The sequence below is a fragment of the Engraulis encrasicolus genome, chromosome 16 (genome assembly GCF_034702125.1).
Source record: "Engraulis encrasicolus isolate BLACKSEA-1 chromosome 16, IST_EnEncr_1.0, whole genome shotgun sequence".
Lineage (NCBI taxonomy): Eukaryota > Metazoa > Chordata > Actinopteri > Clupeiformes > Engraulidae > Engraulis > Engraulis encrasicolus.
The window spans coordinates 21,753,782-21,777,186 of NC_085872.1; the positions used below are offsets into that span (position 1 = coordinate 21,753,782).

General features: G+C 42.4%; 1 protein-coding gene across 4 annotated transcripts; it reads left to right on the forward strand.

Annotated features, from left to right (window-relative positions):
- The first annotated feature begins 1,561 nt into the window (after positions 1 to 1,561).
- Positions 1,562 to 22,832, forward strand: ssbp3a (single stranded DNA binding protein 3a). 4 transcript variants are annotated; one of them, XM_063218984.1, is made up of 18 exons: positions 1,562 to 1,725; positions 2,245 to 2,317; positions 2,504 to 2,565; positions 2,882 to 2,966; positions 13,650 to 13,739; positions 16,994 to 17,068; positions 17,445 to 17,504; positions 17,970 to 18,024; positions 18,167 to 18,240; positions 19,387 to 19,478; positions 19,644 to 19,692; positions 19,816 to 19,851; positions 20,296 to 20,356; positions 20,798 to 20,868; positions 21,025 to 21,094; positions 21,238 to 21,266; positions 21,666 to 21,767; positions 21,867 to 22,832. In XM_063218984.1, exons 1-18 carry the CDS (start codon positions 1,670 to 1,672, stop codon positions 21,894 to 21,896), a joined length of 1,170 nt encoding a protein of 389 aa, XP_063075054.1. In that variant the 5' UTR covers positions 1,562 to 1,669; the 3' UTR covers positions 21,897 to 22,832. The 4 variants fall into 4 exon arrangements, with proteins under 4 accessions (XP_063075054.1, XP_063075055.1, XP_063075056.1 ...); XM_063218985.1 differs by having other exon boundaries at positions 19,411 to 19,478; XM_063218986.1 differs by lacking the exons at positions 20,798 to 20,868; positions 21,025 to 21,094.
- Positions 22,833 to 23,405: the final 573 nt, after the last annotated feature.

Below are 23,405 nucleotides of genomic sequence, written 5' to 3' on the forward strand. Positions count from 1 at the left end.
TAGTAGGCCTATTTACAAAAAATATATGTAAAAAATATATATTGATATAAATTGTTATTTTTGTGGGACTGGAGGAGAAACTATCATTCATTTGTTTTGGCTTTGCCCTGATTCAAAACAGTTGTGATAGGCTTGTTCATGTCATCTTAAACTCCATTCATCCAGACTTTGTGTCTACGTGGGAAAATGTCTTTTTTTAATGAAAATGAGTTGGCCTAATTTATGTGGGCTCTCAATATTATTTGGTTTATCTTTTATTTTATGCAATTATTACATTCCTAAACGTATATTTCAAAACAAAAAAACATAGCTGCATTAAATATGGTAGGCTAGATGTAAAACAGTTTAGATATACGCCTATAATATGATAATGTCTTTTTGTAAAGCAGGGCTCTTATAGAACAATTTTCTGTTTTTTGTCTTTTTTATATATATATATATATCCCCTGGCCTAATGTTAACAATACTATTTTATTGTCTGCCTACCCTTTGTATTGTTTGAGTGTCAATAATAAGAGTAGGCCAATGAAATAAGGAAGGGGCGGTGTCAAGGTAGAACGTGAAGTCATTGGTAAAGATTATGTCAATCAGATTTTGTTTCCGCCCACAGTCCATGCCTGTGACCAGGGTCGATTGAGCCGAGAAGAACCACCACAGACATCATATATGAAGACTAGATGCGTCGTCCGCGTTCCCGTCATGCAAGTCAAACGTCCGCGCATGGCGGCCATGTTAAAGCAGCCTTCTGGCTCAACCAGTTGCAGTGAGTTTTGGGTGTTGTATACTCTTCAGATGGCCATAATTCCCTCAAATTTCTATCGAATTTTGAAAGGGTTGCTTTTTTATGCAGTATAAAAAATTCCAAACGAAAGTATATGTTGATACTGCATAGTGATGAATATTCACAATATTATTATATTATATTACATTATATTATTATGTGCATAGGTCTAAAATCATGTATAATATAGTTCGGTAGGCTTATTCATGTAATTAAATAGATCCCATAAACAAATGCACAACGTAATCTTTTATATTTTCAGTAAAATAACAAATAAACGTTCACTTGTAGTATATGCTTTGGTTTCGACAGCTCCACCTTGTGTTCAAAATGAGTCATGACGCTAAAGCCATCCAGATAGAATGAACTTGTTGCGCTGTACATCTCTCTTCCAGTTCGTCATCTCTGTCGTCTTTAATTTGGTGCAATGAATATATCCATGCCGTCAACGTAATGCACAGCAATGGTTAAAATTTGTATTTGCTGTAGGTCTATCTAAGTGTTTGGACAATAGGCTAAGTGGGATGCATCTCTTGGGCGTTTTACCCCAGTCTACACTTAAGTTTTAAGGAGCCCTACCATTTATATACACGTGTCAATATTTCAGCGACGCAACAGTATACATTTTTAAGTATCTCGACGTTTCAATTCTTCAGTTTACTTCAGGTGTAACGGGGGTCTGTGGAGAGTTTAGGCTGCTCTAATATGGCCGACCTGTGCGGACGTGCTTGAAATACGCGATGACGTATCTAGTCTTCATATATGATGTCTGTGAGAACCACTATCACAGACACAAGGATGGGGTCACCGATGGGCTACACGTTGACAGCTGGAACATAAAAGAATAATTACGGACTAACGGGCGATTGTTTTAACGTATTTAAAATCATGTTTCCGAAGGGAAAAGGGGGTCCTGTGCCGTCGGACGGGCAAGCTCGTGAAAAGTAAGCGGTGCATGTGTAGCCCACAATATCTCCTAGCTCATTCAATTGTTTCTCCTGTTTGCGCTCCATGTTCATTTGCGATGCGATAGTAGCATAATATTTCTTTCTTTGTATGTGTCAGTCTGAGTGGAGGATTTTGTATCGGCTTGAGGATTATTTTGTTATGTACAGTAGCGTGATTTGCCATCAGTTCATTCATGCAAAATTAAATGTTAGTGTTTCATTATAACGGTAAATGCCAGGCACGGATACTTTGTTTCCCTAGCCCTCCACGTAGGCTACATATGCATTGTGTTGTGTACTCTTACATTTTACGTTGTTAGTCAGTTGGCTACTTGATAGGGTTTTCTTTATAGCCTACAATTTATACCAACTCATGCGGTGGCCAAGTTACATTGGTAAATACTGCAGGCACATAGCACATTGCTAATATGCTGGACATCGTATAAATAACGTGAACTAAACCTCAGGTAAATATAATTATTCCATATAATCTAACACGTCTTCTAATTCATACAGGCTGGCATTGTATGTCTACGAGTATCTGCTTCACGTTGGTGCACAGAAGTCAGCTCAAACGTTCCTCTCTGAGGTAAGGTGGTCTTCCATTGTCTGTTTGTTTACATGGAGAATGACCTCTTCCGTCCATTCCGCAATGCTCTTTGTTCGTTTCAGTGTGACCTCCATTTTGGACGCTCTAAGCATATTATTGCATGTTTCATGCGTCTTTTCCTCCACAATGCTTTGTAATAAAGTGTCTACCTCGTTCTGATCGTAGATACGGTGGGAGAAAAACATAACACTTGGCGAGCCCCCTGGATTCCTTCATTCATGGTGGTGGTAAGCTACAGTATATACTTCAGTGTGTCCTCCTTGATTGATGTGTAGATTTTATCATAACCACATATAAAAATCAACACTTATCATCCACAAAACATTTCTTGCATGCTTTGTTATTGACACACATTTTGCTAATATATCTGTAAGACTTCATACCACTCCATGCATGAGCCCATTTAGCTGATTCAAGTTGCACAAAGCATTAGGCCTACCAGTCCTATGAATTGGTTTTACTGATTACTGTGTAGAGTTCTGTCTGATATATAACCTAATCTAGCTTCTAATAAATATGACTTTGCCATCCATTTTGTCACAGTGTGTTCTGGGATTTGTACTGCGCGGCTCCCGAAAGAAGAGAAACATGTGACCACTCCAGCGAAGCCAAAGCCTTTCATGATTATGTGAGTAACCAGTTTATTTCGCCTAGTCCAGTGCAGTGGCCTAGTAGCTCAATCACTAACCCAAGTCTGTGATTTAATTTTTGCCACATCAGTTAATATTAGGAATAAATGCATAACAGGCTTATTGAAAAGGCACAGGCTCATAGATAAAGTGTGTCTATGCCTAGGGTCATGGGTAATTGGTTAGGGCATCAGACTTGTAGCCCAAAGGTTGCTGGTTCGACCCCCGACCCGCCAGGTTGGGGGGGGGGGGTAGTAATTAACCAGTGCTCTCCCCCATCCTCCTCCATGACTGAGATACCCTGAGCATGGTACCGTCCTACTGCTCCCTTTCAGGCACCATTGGGGGCTGCCCCCTTGCACGGGTGAGGCATAAATGCAATTTCATTGTGTGCAGTGTTCACTTGTGTGCTGTGGAGTGGTGTGTCACATTGACAATGGGAGTTGGAGTTTCCCAGTTGGGCTATGTGAGCCTGGTTGCTCTTTGTTCAACCATGAACTGAGGACTATATGGAGGTCACATAGGTGTCAGCAGGCCTACTGTAGACATAGAACTGCCTCAAGGGCTGTCTGGCCCAGAGCCGTGTTGTATTTGGCACCATGTCTTCTCAAACCAATGCAATTGGATTTATATGTATAACTTATTTGAGGTCTGTCATTTGACATTGAGATCTAACACCCATTGGTGGTTTGGAGCTTATGCTAGTGATTATCAGACATCAAATAGCCTACCAGCAAAGCTTTGCAAAATAAAAAAAATACAAATAATTTCATAAACCAGTGCTGTATATTTAGGCCTGTATATTCCATAAAAGAGTTCTACAATTTTTCTAGCTTATTTGTTTCGTACCTATATTAGGGTGTGCGTGTAAAAGTGGTGTATGAAAGCTATGAGTCAGGTTTGTGGGCAGTCATGGGTAAGCGGTTAGGGTGTTGAACTTGTAGCCCAAAGGTTGCCGGTTTGACTCCCAACCCGTCAGGTTGGTGTGGGGAGTCATTAACCAGTGCTCTCCCCATCCTCCTCCATGACTGTGATACCCTGAGCATGGTACCGTCCCGCGACACTGCTCCCTTGGGGCGCCATTGGGGGCTGTCCCCTTGCACGGGTGAGGCATAAATGCAATTTCGTTGTGTGCCTTGAACACTTATGTGCTGTGGAGTGCTGTGTCACAATGACAATGAGAGTTGGAGTTTCCCAGTTGGGCTTTCACTTCGTTTTCACCACTTCCACTATGAGCTCAAATAACGTTGTAGAAAGCTTATTCATAAAGTTATGTGCCTTTACTTGCATGGCATGTTGCCAAAGGCAATATGGCCACAATTTTTATGTGGGGCCTAAAAAGCAGACTGTAGCATCTATGTATTTGTTTCCATGGTCAGCATTATCAGCTGCCACTGGCCAGTTCTGCAATAATTGTTGTGTAAAGGACTGCACATTCAACTGCTACTAAGATAGATAAAGAAAAGCTCCGCTGTAAGATAGCTCATTATTCCTACAAAAACAATAGGTGCACAATTCTGCATGAGAGAAGTGTAGAGGAACAGACTTTGTTTTTGTTTTGTTATATTATTTTTTTTATCGACAGCTCAAACTTGCGGTTTGACATATAAATCAGTCTTACCCAAATCTCCCTCAAATCCTGGAGTTATAAAATGCTGTATATGTTCTTAGAGTGGATTAACTTGAATAAGCTGAACGGATTTATTTTGTATTTCTGTAGTACAGAGCACTGGCCCCTTTTGCAGATACTCCACTTGGCGTTACATGACGTTAACCCCTTATACCAGCAGGCAGCAAAATAACAATCCACAGAGGGGTTACCTTCCTCAGGAAATGGGTTTCAGTGGAGGAATATTTTTGGGCTTTTCAGAACACGCCCTCAAATGCCACACACACACACACACACACACACACACACACACACACACACACACACACACACACACACGACTAGACTGTTCTGTCTAAACTATTGTGATTCAGGTTCATTGCATCCCTTCAGCAACCCCAAGAAGACATGAGGTGTAAAGGCAGGCTTGTTCCTATTACAGGAGAAATCATGCGTAGCTTGTGTTGTTGTGTGAATGTCTGGCTGGGGGAGGGGTGTCTGAGGGACCTGATAATGTTGAGGCTTGCTGTTGCTTTTTAGATTTTTAACCCTGACGCAGCAGGAAAGGAGGGGCAATCATGTCCTCCCTAGCTCCCCCTCCCCCTACAACACAACACCCTTGCAGCTAGGGCTGAGCTGGGGAGAGGCATGGAGAGATGGGTCAGTTTGAGGAGGGATATGCTACCTAGAGGGTGCCAACTCAGGGGTGTGTTTCTTGAAAGCGTAGTTGTTAGCTAGTTAGCCGCTTCGGTAGTTGCCAATAGGAAATTGCATTGCAAACAACAAAGAAGCTAATGAAGTTAGCAACTATGGTTTCCAGAAATGCACCCCAGATGAGGTGGGGTGTAGTATGTGTGTCTACACCTTTGTTTGTTTGTTTGTTTGTTTTTAACTTTACATTGGGCACCAAAAGGTAGATTAGTATAAAACTACATGTGAGCTTGCCAGGAAATCAAGAAGTCAGACAGCATTCGTCTTCACCGCATGTTTTGTCCCTAAGTGATAACTGATTGCATTGTATAACCTGTGGGAGATTAATTTGTGCTTTTATTTGCAGCAGTGCCAGACTTTTATAATGTTTTGACATTTATATGTCTTCTGACTGATTAAAACATCGAAACATTACTCCGTCACTGCTCTAAATAAAAGCATAAATGTATCTTCCACATCTGAGATGCTCCGGTGACTCCTCTTTTTGAACTCTGTCCTTTCCCGTGACACACCAGATACTGAAGAACAGTAGTACAGAGGGTACCTTTAGTTTTCTATTCTATTTGATAACCTGTGTTTTGGGCAACCAAATGCACACATTTATAATTTTTCTGTGCGACATCATCATGAATATCAAATCACTGTTTGGATAGAAACAGGAATCTGTGTCTGTCAGACATAGCATCTGTGTATTGTGAAATCTAGAAAAACCAAAGGCCTGTCAGTTCATGGTATGCTTGCATGTCCATGGTCCATTAGTATTTTAGACTGCGGCGCAATACATCACAGTCAAGACTGGCCAACAGATCAATGCTGTGGCTGCATTACGTTCTGATAATGAATCCTAAATTTAGCCGTTTTGCAATATACTGCTCTTGAGTGTTGCTGAGTTTGCCATGAGTGAGTCGTGGTCTAGGGCGCTCCCAGCAAAACGTTTGCACAGGCAACTCAGTCTGACATCAGCCGTCTGTCTGAGCAGTCCATCACAGGCCACAAAGGGTGGTGGTGAGAGCGGAGAGGAAGGAAATGTATGGGGTGGTGTAGGGGTGGGGGTGTAGAGAGCTGTGAAGTTGGAGTGGGGGATGGGGAAAAAACAAGTGAGGGAGCAAGAGAGGAGAAGAATTTGGCTTGATCCTGCTTCTTGTTTTACCCCTTCTTTCCTTTGTCCCACTCACAGTGAATACCAAAAGAGTCATCATGATCATGGTCTTGTGTGACACTGTGAACGTACACATTGCTGTTTCATATAATTGTGTCGTCAGGGTATATACATGGCAGGGTCGCAGGGAAGTGTAATTACGTTAGTCACTGATAAGAGGACTCCGTTTCTTGGCTTTGGCGAGTGCAGTTGCACTGGCAGGCTGGAACAGGAGTGGCAGCCAGGAGAGCACAGCCCCTACCACATCTAAAATATTTCAGGAATTTCCTTGCCAGCTTTTTTTTTTCCTCTTCCCCCTAAGGAAGACCGTGCTTCACTTTTGTTTTCTGTGGCTAGGTGAAGGGTTGGGGATGGTCTGTGTTCCGCTAAAGAGGAGTTGCTTTGGGAGAGCACGTTCAGTCTGCAGGGGGCTGGAATGCCCTGATTGAATTGGAGAGGCCTGGCTCAGGTCTGTGAATCAGCTAAGCTGGTGGCTGATGTTTTTCTTTTTTTTAACTGAGAATTTGAGGAAGTACTTGAAAGTCATGGAAACAGAGTCATGTTGCCCCCTTGCCAAGGTGTGTCGCTGAACATCCAGATTTCGTTACCTGTTTTGATTAGCCTTACACTAGTATCATGAATGGCTTTTCACTCAGCCACACCACTGTTTGAGCCTTGCCAGTTAGTTATCTGCTGCCATTTTCAGCAGTCAAATGAGAGGTGTTTATGGATACTTAACTTGGTCCCTCACCCAGATATGCAGATAATCCACAAAGAAACATGAAGAGACAATGGTCCTTATCCGATTATCGATTCTCTTATATTTCATGTATTTTACCTGGTTTCCCTTGCAGTACAATCTTGCTTAATTGTTTTCATCACTTTATAAGTGATATAACTTCTATTTTGTGGGATGATTTGCAAGAATGTTTGAAACGATATAGTATCTCAAACATCTCTTTAAGACAAACTAATAAAGGCAAGCTAATAATATAAATGAATAAACGATTGACTGACTGAAAAATGGTAATTGTAAGCTTATGTCATGATTCATTCAAATTTTATTTTCATCATTTGTCAAAAGGCTGCATTTCATTCTTTGTTGCCAGGTATGTCTCATGGTTGCTATGGTAGCAGGTCTTGTGGCAGGTGGTCTTGATAGTCACTCACCAGTGACAAGATCTGTACTCATCTGTCAAACGAATGCCTGAATTTCAGGTGACTGCCTGTGCCTATTATCTAGCATTGACTAATCCTGCCAACTATTGACAGACTAATAGACCATCTTTCAGTCCAAAAGCACTGACGTTGCTGTAGGCCTGAGATGTTTCAAAATTGATTGCTAACATAGTGGTGTAGTAAGTAATTTCTCTTTGGGTCCAACTCAATCTAGTCATCCCGTCCTCTTCTTCTGGTTGCTACTTTTGGGTGGCTGTTCCCCATTCAACATTGTGATCAAGAAAGAGAAAATTACGTTTGAATTGGGCTTTCGTGAGATTCGAATAAAACTGCTAGTCAATGGCGTCTTGCCTCGCATCACGAGGCCACGAGGTAAAGGAGGGGAAGAGAGGTCCTAGTTGGACCCCTCTTGCCCTCCATAGCAGCACTCTGTTTGGTGTTTTGCCTAACTGTTTTGCTTAAGCACCAGCCACTCAATCCTTATTTAGATATAATGACCCACTTATGTGGAGTTGTTTACTGGCCTCTCTTGTTGCTTGATTGCAAGTAATGGGGCTTGTTATTCTATTGAGGACCGTGTCGTGGGTACTCTCACCTTCACAGACTCTGCATAACCTTCACTAATTACTCCTTCCTTAGAAGGGTTTGAAAAGAACACCATCACATCTTTTCATTTCTTAAAAATTGTGTTTTTTTATTCCATGGAGAATTGGGTTATATCACAGTACTTGATGGCATTAATAATGGAGACCAATTGAAAGCAACTGATTCCCAGTCATTTTCATCACTCTCCATTTATTGTGTGGTTCATGCCATGGCTGTGCCTGTGCTCTTTAGATTCTCCACAGAGAGGGGGAACACACAGAGGAGAGGAGACAAGGGTGCCATGGTTACAGCCTGTAGCCTTACCAGTGTGGCCACACAGTCCCTTCTCAACCAGTCAGAATACGAGGCAGAAAGAGCAACAGATGTGCTATTGAACAGTAGGAGGAGAGAGAATTTTTCTGTAGAGGCGTGACATACGAGAGAAGCAGATGGAGACGGTTTTTTTCCCCTTTGAAATCTTCCACTATCAGTCGTAACACGCCCATATTGTCCTGAGAACATCTGTCAAGAATCACTGTCAATAATCCATTTTCCTGGAAACAAAAAAACATTGATAGTGCTTCACAGGGATGGTTTTCTTTGCTAATACATAATTGAATCGTTTACCCCTGCGGTAGATTATAAAGCTCACTTCTTTATTGTGAGTTAGTGTTGTCCGATTCCAGACAAGAGGTACGTATCCTTTACTGATCTGAGACGCTTAGGAGATGTGATATTGTGATTAGTGTTGCACCGATACCATTTTTTGGCCCCGATACCCGATACCTAGCTGTGCAGTATCGGCCAATACCGATACCGATACCACCCTATTTGAAATGTGTATATGAAGGACTGTAGTGCATACTACTTGGATGTAAAATCATTGCATGGCTTTGTCAGGCTGCTGCCTACCTTTGTGAAACAGGAAAAAGACTAATGCAAAGTGAATCCAGCAAAACTTTTTATACTTTTTAAATACCTCTATGAAATAACTAATTTCAAGGCTGTTTAAGTGTCATACAAGCACCTGTAAATGGTATCGCTGCCCTATTTGTTGGTACTCGCCGATACCGATACCACCATTTTTGTGTCGATCCTGGTATCGGTATCGGTGCAACACTAATTGTGATTGGAGAAATAATAGAGAAGCATGCTCTTGGGAGAAGCAGGGATATGGCTGTTTGCGGCCTATGTTTATGGGCCTGGGCCGTTTCTATTGGGAGCCCAAGGGGCCATTTTAAAAGGCCCCCGTCCCTGTCAATCATTACTGAATCAGCATGGGGACAGACCAGCATGTGGTTCTGAGGTTGGTTGGCACACACCATAGGAGAAAGCTTCCTCCACCCCAGCACCTGTTATATTGCCAACGGCTCTTTTAAGGAGCCAACTGATTATTATTGGATAATTATACTCTGTCCTCTGTCACTGGGATGGAAGCATGCCAAGTCATAACCGAGTAAGAGACATTCCAGGTCATTATGGGCAGGTTTGTTGTGTTCTCTGACAGTTGCATCTAGGCTTATCTCACTGAAGATGAAATTGTATGTGAAGTGGGAAAAATATGGACAACAAAAGTTTTAGAGACGGGACTATTTTTTTCCATGTGCATTTTGTGCATGGGATTGTTCACCAGCCTCCAGTAATGAATTGAGTTCCTGGGCTGTGTTCGCAGTGCCTTGCTTATTCACAGCAGATCCCTCATAAACCCCAGGATCACCTTTTCATTATTATGTTACACGGTTAAGTGTGAATTCCCTGACCCTGACCTTTGCAGTGTAAGGCTCCTGCCGAAAAGACATACGAATGTCAAGATTCTGGAGTGTATCACCATAAGCGTTACTTGCCCTGGCATGGGATAAGAGAGCCCCAGTATTCCTAGTGCTGTGCTGAAGTGGTAGGGACAGAGAGCAAGATCAGATGGATCTTGCGTTTCCCTTTTTGCCCCTACTTTAATTATTGAGAGATATTGTGTGATGGGTTGTGAGATTTGGAGCTCGCACATCATACTGGCCCATGACAAGAGATCGCCAAGACAGGGACTTCTGTCGCAATTATTACTGTGCAGTTCAGCTCTAAGTCAGAAATCGAAGTTTATATTTGCTATGAAGTGTACTTTTCCCCTGGGATTTTAAATCTCTTACATTTTTTTTTTGTTCAATTACTGTGTAGGTTAGATCTTTATTTCAACACCCACCTATAACCTTAAAACCATTGTATGCGTATTGGAGAGCTTCAGCAGTTTACTCTATGTACAACATGTTGTTAATTTTTCTACACAGTTCTCCACTCCAGAGGATGTCTGTTTTCTCATTCCTCTGTCCCAGTATGAGCGGTTACAAATAGTGAAGGCTGAGGGAACACAGGAGCCAGGAAGCAAAGGCGCGGACCGTGGTGACCGGCCGTTTGGACGGTAGTCGGCCCACCAGCCATGCATGCCCCCCACCATCTCTTTATTCCCTTAGCTTTTAGTCCTTTCTTGTTCTCGCTCAGAAATCTGATGAACGTGGCAAAAGTGCCACGAATACCAAATAGCCAGTCTGACTGTACAGACCGGAAGCATCAAAAGCGGCAATGAAGTGAAACATCTTACTGTTCAATCAGTGAAAGAAGTTTGTTTTTGTTTGAGGCATGTTTGAGACGTGTTGGCATTTCAAATGATTGAACGGTATCTGAACGGTGTCCTAGATCATTGCAATAAAGTAGGGATGCAAACGATTAATCGACTTTAATCGATCAATGCATTAATCGATTAAAAAACATTAATCACGATTAATCGACAATTCAACTGACGAGACCCAGGTGAAATGGGCATATGAAGAGTGTGTGTGAAAAGGGGTGTGAATAGTGGGAATATTAAAATCACCCTTGGATTAAAGAATTGAAATAGAATTAATTTAGATGTGGTATTTTATCTCAATTTTTTATTAAAATTTTTAGATTGATCTTAAGTTGATCGATAGATTTGAAGTTGATCGATAGGGCTATCAACTAATGATTAATGAATTAATCGATAATTTGCATCCCTACAATAAAGTCAACTAAAATGCAACTTCTGTCTTGATGCTCTTGATGCCCAAATTGCCTCCCGTCAGATTGTATATTTTTGATGCTTATCTTGCTTTCTGTTCTATAAAATTATCTCTGCTCTTGCCATGTTTGTTGTTGTTAATTTATGGTTGTGATGAGACTTGATGTCCAGTAGTACACCTGACTGTAGACTGTGCGTCCCTTCCTTTTACTTACTACTTTTTTGATTAGAGATCGATAATCTCAACATTATTTAGGGGAGGGCTGGGATGTAAATGTCTTATTTGATACCATCAGATCCTTGACTGCTGCAGTCTGACGACATCAGGTTTCTTATATGGTAGTTGCGGTCGGGATATATTTAGACGTGGCCCAATCCACATTCAGCCCTTTTGTTTTGGCTGCCAGGTCCCCCAGGGCTGCTAGAGAAGAGGCTGTTTACAAACATCCTAAGAGTTGGGAAGCAGCTCTCAGGCAGATGCTAGCTGCCGTTGTCAATACTGTTTAACCATGCTGGCAAATTTCGACATTGTCTTGAATTTCCTTCTTTTAAAAAAAAAATTGTTGAGATAATGTTTATCTGTGCCTCCCTCACCTTCTCCCCCTCGGTGATTCTTTTTGACTGTCTGTGGCCTTGGCATTTTGCACAGTACCCCACTGCCCACAGTCCCTCTTCTTTTTTCCTCCTTGCCACCGGATTCTATTTAAGGCCCAACCGATATATCGGCCCGATATTTAGCCTTTTTGGGATATCGGTATCGGCCATACTTTCAATAAATTTCCACAGATAAGTTTGTATAACTTTCACAACCAATTTTGTAGTCGTTTTGTTTGCATCCTCTATTCTGCGCTCCCCACTTTTAGTCCATGAGAGTTCATATTATAACTAAATATATGTGTATGTATAATAATAATTTATATTTCATTACATTTTATTATGAACAATATTTCTATATATCGGTTGCACATATTGGTTGTCGGCCTCCCATTTCCATAAATATCGGTATCGGTATCGGCCCTGAAAAAACACATATATGTCGGGCCCTGATTCTATTTACCCGTCACTGACATCTTGAATTGTGCCTTCCATTTTGGCTTTGACATTGCACGGACTGTTCACACTTACCACAGTATGTGCCAGACAGTCTGTAATGGTGGTGGTAATCAGTCTGTACTATCCTCGGTCTGAGCACAGCAGGGGCTGCACTCGGAACAATGGGTATTAATAGAGGAATGCTCCGTGCCATGCCCTTGTATGTTAACTCAAGGACCCTGATAGGATTAGTGAGTGTTAAGAAACAGGGAGATATAGTGGGTGAAAAAATCTGCGTAATATTTGTATTTATTTATTTATTTATTTGCTCACTTTTGTTTTGTCGTTAGGTTGATCACAGCTAGGATGTTGAGATATTTACTTAGCCATCACACCAAAATGAAACACCTCCTAGTGACTTGAAGGGATGAATCTGACTCTGAATATTAGGAAGTCAGAAAATGCACACGCACGGATGCGTGCGCGCACACACACGAACAAGACGGCACATAAATCGGACACATTTTTTTAGTTCCCTTGCTTGTGTCTCTGCAAACCCTTTTTACATGTCCATGCGCCCTTTTCATGTGTCAATTTCTTTCTCCGTCACCTATCAGTGCCTGTAAGTCTATTCACTTGAGCCTGTGCCACTTTACAGCACAGTCCAATCAGGGTCGCCCCAACACGATGAGCTGCTTATTTGGATTTCTTTGTAAGATGCTGCCTTCCCTGCCTTTTAAGTCCTGTAAATCCTGTCCTCTTGTCATAATCAGCTTTTATACACGTATAGGGATTTAGCTGCCGCATGTGTCGCGGCACCAAAGAGAGCTGTTGGCCAGATGTGTGCACTCCTACTAAAGCGCTAAGCTGCTCGCCATAAAAGCCATCTTTTGTGTTCAATACAGAAAGGTGCTAGCCATCACATTTGCACAGCCTTGTTTGCTTTGCCCTTTTTTTCCTTGGTGTAACAGAATCGCTGCAAACAGCTGATTTAGAAGAAATGCCTTTGAAATTTGATTGACGGGATGCTCGTGTTGAATACAGTTACCATCATATGGTCATTCAACAAGGCATTTCCTGTATTGATTATGCTAGAGCTGCATTTTTGAGTGTCTCCTAATAGTGTTATTTGATGTGAAGAGAGGCAAAAAGCACACCACGGCTAGTAAATATGTTGAGCAGGAAGACAAAAGCTGTAGGTATCAAAATTCACATAACACAATGTTGCCCGCTCTAAATCTAAATGTGATTATGAATATCATCCTCACAAATGCCCACCATCAAACATTAAAAGCTGTTTTGGTTGTCCATAACTCTTGGCATGCCCATAACTCTCTGTTGTTGTAGTGGTGGTGTTTGCTTTAACTGAACGGTGCACTGGTTTCTTTCTGTGTCCACAGAGTGCAGCTGCAGCTCCCAGCCCGGTGATGGGCAACATGCCTCCATCTGAAGGCATGCCTGGTGGGCCAATGCCTCCTGGGTTCTTTCAGGTGAGTGACACCCAAAGTCTAATTCCTACATGTCAGTCATGTTATCACAGATGGAAAAATAGTACAGGAAGGTGGGTTTATTCACACACTGCATTCGTACAGTAGTTTGGTCAGCTCACCTGAGAGGTTGTGCATCACATAGAGAACCTCTGCTTTCAAAAGGTTTATAGGAAGTCATTTTCTGTATGGAAAATATGACATTTGTGGAAATGTTAGACTACACAAACCACTAAAAGCCCTGCTTTCATTCAGTCCAATTATACCTCTGCTGATGAAACATTTTGCTGCATGGACGTGGGCACCCATGTTGTCAGTCCCAAAATGTAGTTCAATTACAGATTTGTATTTGCACAGTAGCACAACTCCTATTTTCTCCTCTGTGCATGGTAATTTGGAAGCCACCTAGTACCTACTTAAAATGTAATTGCTGGTAGCAATGTAATCAGTTGATTTGCCGACGCATGACATCAGGAAACTGATCGTTTTTCGGGTCTCCCGTGTTTTTTTTTAATCCTAGGGAGAAATGTATGTACAGTATTTATTTATTTATTTATCCATTCATTCATAAAGTTGTTGCTGCTGTGCAGAATGTTGCGAGCACTGTGAATATGACTAATTCTACTTATTTTGCAGTATGTGAAACTGGTATTGCAGCAGTAGGCGACTGTATGTTTGAACCCAGAAACACATTGTTTTCTGCAACATCACCCATTGCTTATCAGAATATCCTCCTCCTCTTCCAGTCCAGTGGCTTGTGACAAAAGCTTTGTCACATTTGTTGTGTGCCTGTTAAGCAAGTGTTAAGAACTCACTCAGGGAGATGCTGTCATAATACTCCTCCACTTTCCAGGCGTACACTGAGCGATGTAAAGAAAATTAATTTATCATTAAATTACTGAGAGAGAGAGAGAGAGAGAGAGAGAGAGAGAGAGAGACACAGAGAGAGAGAGGAGAGAGAGAGACAGACAGAGAGAGAGAGAGAGAGAGAGGAGGAGAGAGAGAGAGAGAGAGAGAGAGAGAGAGGAGAGAGAGAGAGAGAGAGAGAGAGAGAGAGAGAGAGAGAGAGAGAGAGAGAGAGAGAGATCGAGATCGAGATCTACGGTAAATGGTTACGCACCCTTTTGTCAGCTAGCGCTTCCTACTGATGCACTACTGCAGGGCTATTCAAATGGCGGCCCTGGGGCCAAATGCGGCCCTTGGACAGCAAGGTTCTGGCCCCCCACAAGCCCCTTGAAATACGGAATTGTCTTTTTTTTATTAAGAGATAAAAGTACGGGTTCCGTATCGAGCTGACACGGGACGTTAAAATGCAAGAAATTACACCTAAGAATTGCAAAACTTTTAGGGGGAGGACCCCCAGGCCCCCCACCTCAAATAAGTGCCCCGTGTCTTTTTCACTGAAAGTCTGCAACCACAATACATACGAGTAGTTTGACCCCTTTACTGAGAGGAATTTGAAAAACTGCCCCTCATTGACATTTAATTGAATACCCATGCACTACTGGCATAGATAGAGGCTCGTCTTTCAGCTCTTGGTAGTGTCCGTATGCCGTTCCGGTGTTGATGTTGCGGCTTCAAGCACAGGTCTGGACTGCACAGGTTTCATCTGCATTTCTACAGTTTCTTCCCGATATCATTTTAGCCATCAAGCATCCTGAACATGTTCTCTGTGTAAATAGTTGCTTGAGGTCCCCCTGTGTGGCTTGCCAACAGTGACTGACACCCATTCAAAGAAAGTAGAGCTGGGAAAAGGAGCTAGATTGCGTTGGAGCTGGAGAGTAAAGACCTTGTCTAGAGTAGACCAAGCCACTACTGCCCACCTCCATAGCCAGCCAGACCCTCAGATGCCCATTATATTTCCCCATCTCAAGTGGGAATCTATTGAACAGCGAACATCAGTAGCTGGTGGCTATGCTGGCGAATGATTTTGACTCTCATGTTGGGAGGCACTTCAGGTTGCGGTCGGGAGGCACATGAATTGGCATGTGATGGTAGAGAGAGCACTACCAATCAATGGCTTCACACAATCATTTGAATTGGTATGTGGAAAAAAAGACTGAAAAAAAGAAAGATGTTTCTGAAAAAAAGAAAGACGTGTTTTCCACAGAACAAGTTGTGGTTGTGTCTCATTCATACCAGCGGTTATGAAAAGCTTTAGAAAGGGGCGCTGAGAAAGGCCTGGCCACCGCAGGGATCATGTTTTTGTCTTTCCAGGACTGTTAATTGAATTACGCATGGGACACCGTATAGGTTTCACTCAGGCACAGACAGTTGTACAGCAAGACAGCGCTAAGTCCATTATCCCAGTGTTAAGCCAGGCATTAGTGGTCATGTTGACACCTGAGGTGGGCAGGGGCTGAGTCTCTTGTCAGGGTTTTTTTATACAAGAGATTTTTCCCATTGTTAGATGGACTCTCTGCCCTCATGTGTGCTCTACCTGGTAGTACTATTGGAAAGAGGGGATGTACTGTAGTTCCACTAACTCCTTGGGCTTAGTGTAGTACTCTCCGCAAGGAGCTATTTATCAGCCTGGTATTATCTGTTGTCCAGAGTTGTTGTTAATAAATCAGGTTGTTTTGACACTTTTATTTAGGTTCAAAATATAAATTGCTACAGTTTCATGTACAGTATTCCTAAACATTGTGGTTTTATTCTGCTATTGCTTCAAACAGTCAAGCAAATGTCTTTTTTCACTCCTCAGCAGCACAGCAAACCTCATACCCTACACTGTTGTATTGAAGATGATCAGAGTAGCAGGGTTTTTAAAATCACATTTGGTGTAAACACAAAATGCATTGAAATGTGAATTTCATACACTGACTTCGTCGTCTACTATTTCATTGTCTACTGATTTTCATGCAGTGTGTATCAGCATAACTCACATTTCTCACAACTCACATTATTATATCGGAAGTGCAACATGTTCTACTGTATTTCACTAGTCTTCTGCTTTACTTGCAAAAAAGTTAGGATGCCCCCTTGTGGTGCCAATTCACCATGTTTAGTACACGAGTTTTACAATCCATCTCTCAGATGCAGTGTGTGATACTGGTGTCATCTTTACCAGGAGTAATGCGAGAGAACTCTAATAAACAGAGCAGTGAAGCCTCTGGTGTAAATTTCAGCACGTGTTTAATGTCTCTCGTCATAGCACATACATGAATCCATTTTGTTTCCCCTGCCTGTACTGCTTTCTCTTTTCCCAGAGTGTTTGATTACTGCTATTTTCTCACTGTACTTCTTTGTCCTGGCAGGGTCCCCCCGGCTCCCAGCCCTCTCCACACGCGCAACCTCCCCCCAACGCCAACATGATGGGACCCCATGGGCAGGTAGGCACAGGGTTACACATACACACTCGCACACATTAGCAATAGCTCAACATGCTATTTTGTAGCGTTTCCTTTGTATTGGTGTTGCAAATGCGTAGCTTGTTCGGTAACTTGTTAACTTAAGAGTATTTTTTGAAGGATGTTTTGTTGTTGTACTGTAGGTAAATAATATGTACTAAAATGTGCTTAAGGGTTAACTGTATTTGTAACGGACAGTGTGAGGGAGAGATGTGGAAGGGTTGGGCTATATATCCCCGGCTGTATTCGAACCTGGGTCTCCATGGGTAGTTTACTCATTTTGGGTGAAGTGAATTAGCACAGTGTGCCACAGCACTACCATATTGCACTCTCATCATGCTGCTCTTACCTTCTACAGCCTTTCATGTCACCTCGCTTTGCTGGAGGCCCACGAGGGCCTATCAGAATGGGCAGCCAGGTACGGTAGTAATCTAGACCAGTGATTCTCAAAGTGTGGTCCGGGGACCACTAGTGGTCCGCGACAGAGTTCAGGTGGTCCACGAGGGGATTTCTACTTTTCCAAGATAAGCTAGCAGTAGGCTATATTTGTAACATTTTCATGTTTTCAACACAATAAGACAGGCTTATGATGTGAATAAAAAGTAAGTGATCTGCATAAAAATTAGCAGTGTCAAATTAGCACCCATCAACTGCCAATTCAGTTGATAGGTGGTCCGCGATCATTTTTGGGGGGGGCCAAAGTGGTCCTCTGTCTGGAAAAGTTTGAGAAACACTGATCTAGACCCATCACATCTTGCACTGTGTTCATTTACAAAACTCTTCTGGTTATCATTATTATTATTATCATATACATATATATACCGGTATATAAATATCATGTAAATTGTCTTCATCCAATATCTTTTCCTCTCTTTTTCTCTAGCTCCCTGGAGGCCAGCCAATGCCTCCGAATGTCATGGACCCCACGCGACCTCCAGGTGCTTTGGTCTCATCTGAAGCAGACATTTGTCACAAATCACCTGCTCTATAGTCATCATCACAATAGTCATGGCCGTTCTTTACACTAACTTGTGTGAAACATATTCTTAAATAGAATATTTGTATATTTCTCAATGACAGGCCATCCAAACATGGGTCCTATGCAAAGAATGAACGTACCAAGAGGAATGGGCCCCATGGGACCAGGACCACAGGTAGGAATCCATCATAATATGCCATGCACACCTGCCCTTTCCATATCAGTACTGGCTCAGTACAAGAACTAGACTGTTAAACCAGCGTCACCCGCTGGGCGCCAACATTTTTCAGCTGCGAGTGGGTCTGGCCTCGTATCTGAGAGCGTTTTGAACACTGTGCCCTGAGTCTGGCAAAACAAATTACAACGCAGAGATTTGTTTTTAATGAAAGCGGGCGGGGTTTTGAGGGAGTGACGACAAAGCTTGCAACACCGTTGGGAAAGCACATCAACGGCAAAGGTCGCCGATTGGTCAAAGCGCCAGCCTGGGAGTACCCATGCTGCCTTGCGCATTCTTTTCGAGATCACACTTGTGATTTAGTATGGCGTTTGCCGCCAGACAACAAAGCGCCAGCAAGGTTTGAAAAAACAACAGGTTGTTCTCATCAGCAATCGTCCGAGGTATCGTTCATCTGGGCCACACTAAATTACTCCGGTCTCACATTTAGGCTGGTTTATCAGACTATACAAGAACAGCTTGTCTTTTTAGTAAACAAGAAGGATCACCGCACACTGCTGGACTTGATTTTGATGCTTTTTTATTGTAAGGTGAACAATGCGTTTCGCTTTGCGCTTTGTCAGGCTCACTTTGACTTTGACATACCTCCCACAGGTGAAATAGGTGATTTCCGAGTCACAAGAGCAGTTTTAATTATTTTTAATTATTGCTTTTACGGCTTGATACCTTAGCTATAGTATTTTCTTCACCACTTAAAAAGTAGGACAAAATAAACTCACTGTTGAATGAGTGTTAAAATGTAATACTTTTCTGTAGAGTGTATTTGGGCCTACTCTCCAAAATGTTGCTGCTTTGCTGGCTTGTTTCAATCCTTTTTCTCTGGGTGTTGTAGCAAGGGGTTCGAGACCCAAGACATTTTGGACCTCCGTATCTAAATTGAATGGCATGTCAAAAAAACTCTTCCTTCACACCATGGTCACCGAAACTCACCTTTCCATGAACACGCCTTAGAAATACTCTACACAACGTATAACACTTTTTTTTCCATTTCCTATCATAACTAACACTTCTCTTTCTTCCCTTTCCCTTCTCTCCTCCTGCTCCCATCTCCTCTCGGTCGTGTCCTCTGCTTTCTGGTGGTTGTAGTCTGAAGCTTGGTTATCATTGCAGAACTACGCCGGGGGGATGAGGCCTCCACACCCCAATGCCATGGGTCCTGGCATGCCCAACATGAACATGTAAGCCCTTTCGATCAGCGGTCAATTCCTGATGATGAGATGGGTTGTGTTGATTGATGGTGTATTAACTGGTTCCAAGTTGAATGTACCTGGAACCTAGTAATGAATGCTGGTCTGTTCCGTGCCCTAAAATTTGATCCTCGTGCTCTGTTATTTTTCACAAAGGGGGCCTGGAGTTGGTCGACCGTGGCCTAACCCTAACAACGGCAACAATGTGAGTCTGAGCAAAGAAAATCACTGCTCTGTGTGTGTGTGTGTGTGTGTGTGTGAACATTTGTCTGATTTTGACATGCGGTAAGGCACCGTAAAGCTCAAGTGTCTCTTGATGTCTTGGCAGATTCCCTATTCGTCATCTTCTCCGGGCACATATGGGGTGAGTTTGGCATTTCTGCATTCCTTTTGTTCTAAAATAACATATTCATTGCACACCACGGTTATCAAATCCTTAAATGAACACCACCAAACTCCTCCTTTTGGTCTTGCATTAGATTAGATTGTCCTTTGACCGATGCGCTATGTTCTCAGTATGTCACTGGAGTGTGACCTAGTCTTGTGTTACACACGCAGGTGCCACCTTTATCCTTAGGACATTATGAACAGAAGATTCTAGTGCTGTATTGGACTCCTTTTAAACCAAATTTGAATTGTGCCATGATAATTGTATATCTGTCAATCCAAATAAAGAAGTAAAATGTGTGTGTGTGTGTGTGTGTGTGTGTGTGTGTGTGTGTGTGTGTGTGTGTGTGTGTGTGTGTGTGTGTGTGTGTGTGTGTGTGTGTGTGTGTGTGTGTGTGCGTGCGTGCGTGCGCTGTATCAGGGTCCGCCCGGAGGAGGGGGCGGCTGCCCGCCGGGGACTCCCATCATGCCCAGCCCAGCAGGTACAGTATGGCCTCATGCCTCAGTCCCACTGCAAGCCGTCCCGCCATAATAAACACTCACTCACACCACACTGGGCCCATGTTCTCTCCTCTGGTGTCATGTAGGAGCGGGAAAGGATCTGCACACTGCTTGCAAAAGACTTCATTTATTAGGAGCAACATGTGGGTTTAGGATGCCTGAAGAAGATCTATGATCGAAACGTTGCTCCTAATAAATTAAGTCTTTTGCAAGCAGTGTGCAGATCCTTTCCAGCTCCTACATGTGACAGTTTTTTTGATTTGGCACCTGCTGATGCTTTTTTGCTGGATGTGCGCACTTTCCACTACACTCTCTCTCCTCTGGTCTCGTCACACTGCATCAGCCACACGCCACACTTACTTACTTACTTCCCTTCTGCTCTGCCAGGTGTTCTAACCTTCCCTCTCACCTTCCGCTTTCAGACTCCACTAACTCTGGTGACAACCTCTACACAATGATTAACTCTGTTCCCGCGGGTGGGAACCGGACGAATGTGAGTTCCAGCGTACTCCTGTCGGCCCAGATATAACCACTCACTGAAATTTTACTTTCTTCCTTCCAGCATTCATTGAACGTGGCATCTGACTGTACTCTTTCCCTTGTCTTTCTTTTCTTCCTTCCTTCCTTCCGGCCCTTTGTCCCGCCTCAGTTCCCCATGGGCCCTAACTCTGACGGCCCCTTGGGGGGAATGGACCCCCATCTCATGAATGGATCATTAGGTAACCTGCGCCCAGTAGAAAGCTGTCTGACCAAATGGCACCCTCAAGAAAAAACAGTGGGCTAGAAATACTAACACTGATTTTTTTTTATGTGCATTGAAAGATAATTTTTTAATAATGTTATTTTGTCCCCTTTGTTTTAGGTTCAAGTGATCTAGATGGGCTCCCTAAGGTAATTGATATTACTATTCTCAAACTATTTATGTACATCTTGCTGTATCACAGAATTTTATCATGGCTTGTCTTGGCTCCTGGCACAACACAAAACATTGTATAGTGTAGTGTGGTACAGTATAGTTTCACAATATGGTAAACATGTAGTGAACTACAAAACTGATAAAAGCAGACATTTTTGCAGTTAGTTTCTAAGGAGATAGATTATCCCCCCCTAACATTTGTTAAATTTCTTGTAAAAAATAAAATTGCCTACATTTGTTGGGTGTCCTTCACAATTTGATGATCTGACAAATGTATGGACGAAGAATTATTTTCCAACTTTATCTGACCACATTAGGTTTGTATTCATTGTGATTATCTGCATCTATTCATATTTTGTTCCTTTTCCCAACAGAACTCTCCAAACAATTTGAGTGGAATCAGCAATCCGCCCGGAACACCAAGGGATGATGGTGACCTCGGGGGGAACTTCCTTCACTCTTTCCAGAATGAAAACGTGAGTTCAAAAATGTGTAGTGCTGTCATCTGTCTTCAAGGAGGTTGAGAAGAGTCAATATTTCTCACTCTCTCCCTGTCTGTCTGTCTTTTCATTTAGTACTCGCCAACCATGACCATGAGCGTGTGATGACCAGTCTCTCCTGCCCAGAAGAACTATGGCCCAGCCAATGACAGCCAGTGTGTGTTTCAAGAGGATAAACCACATATCTGCCATGATGACCTAGTGGAGCTCAGACCACCAGGGCTAACGGCAGTGGAGCCAGGTGGTAACACTTGTGAACACTTCCAACGGCCAGTCCCTGTAGCCCCATTTTACAAGAATGACTTGATTCATACCCGCAAAGACACCCCCCTGGATCGAAACTGTTTTGAGATAAGCTTTTTTTATTATTATTATTTAGTTACCGCCGTGTCATTTTTGTAATGTCAGAAGGGGTCACCATAGAGATGATTCCTCTGCTTGAATACTTTTTTTTTATTTTTTTTATCATGACCCCTGAAGTTGAGGCGATAAGTCCCGGGAGCCACTAAATGTTCTACCTGCTCAACAAGACACCTCGAAAACAAGTGACATAGGAACAGACTGACTGACTGCATATCCAGTTGTTCGGTACTGCAGTTCACCGCTATTCCAGCTGTATGGTTCATGGTTCTGTTTGCTTTTTCATTTTATGTTTTTTTTAACCTGAACTTGCCATTTCATGAAATGTAGCAATGACTACTATTTGAGTTCTTGCTAGGGCATTGGCTCGCACCAAGTGACAACAGTTTTTACTTGACAATCCAAACGTGATGGGGAAACAGTGCAAACTCAATATGAAGGACTGATAACTTTGTGTGGTTTACTCAAATGAGTGGCAAAGAGAACCGTACTGTTGATTTCTCTTAACTGGCAGTTCTTTTAGCAGAGGTGTTCATAGAGAATTGTTTATCAGCCTGTTTTGACTGGACATTTAAAAAAACAAAACTATTTTTTTTAAGTTTCACACTTGCATTATTATGTGTATGTCCTTGTAATAAATTTGTGTTTGAAGTCTTGATAAACTTGATATTGTGAAAATCATTCATTCTGATTGGCGTTCGTTTAGCAATCCAGTGAAAGTATATAAAAATGTTAAGTGTTAAATACCTCAAGCCTAAGTCCAGGAGACTTATTAGGCAAGTTGTACTTTGAGGATTAATTGCATTATTGAACATGAAATCAATAGTGTGCCCGATCAATACTCTATGTCCATTACTAATCCACCTATGGGTTCACCAATCTGGTTCAAGTCATCCTCACAGGTCCATAAAGCCTTTCAAATCTATTGTCAGTTCTTCACCCACTCTTGACTCTTTGGTTGTTGGGTAAGGTTTCAGTCTGTTTTACCATGACCATGTCATAGTGCTGAAAACCTTGTTCTTCTCAACATCTCATGTAGGTTTCAGTTTCAGAGGGTAATGTTTTCCGGCTAGCTTCACATTTAATTTGTCTCAAATCTTTGGTAGTTACTTTGTTAGCATGTTTGTGACCTTGTTGGCTTTGTACGTTCGATGCTTCTGTGACCATGCCCTACCTAATATTTAGGCGGTTTCAACAGAGCCACAACCCTCTGGAATATTTAGAAAAAGCCTTAGGTCTTTATGTCCCATTTTC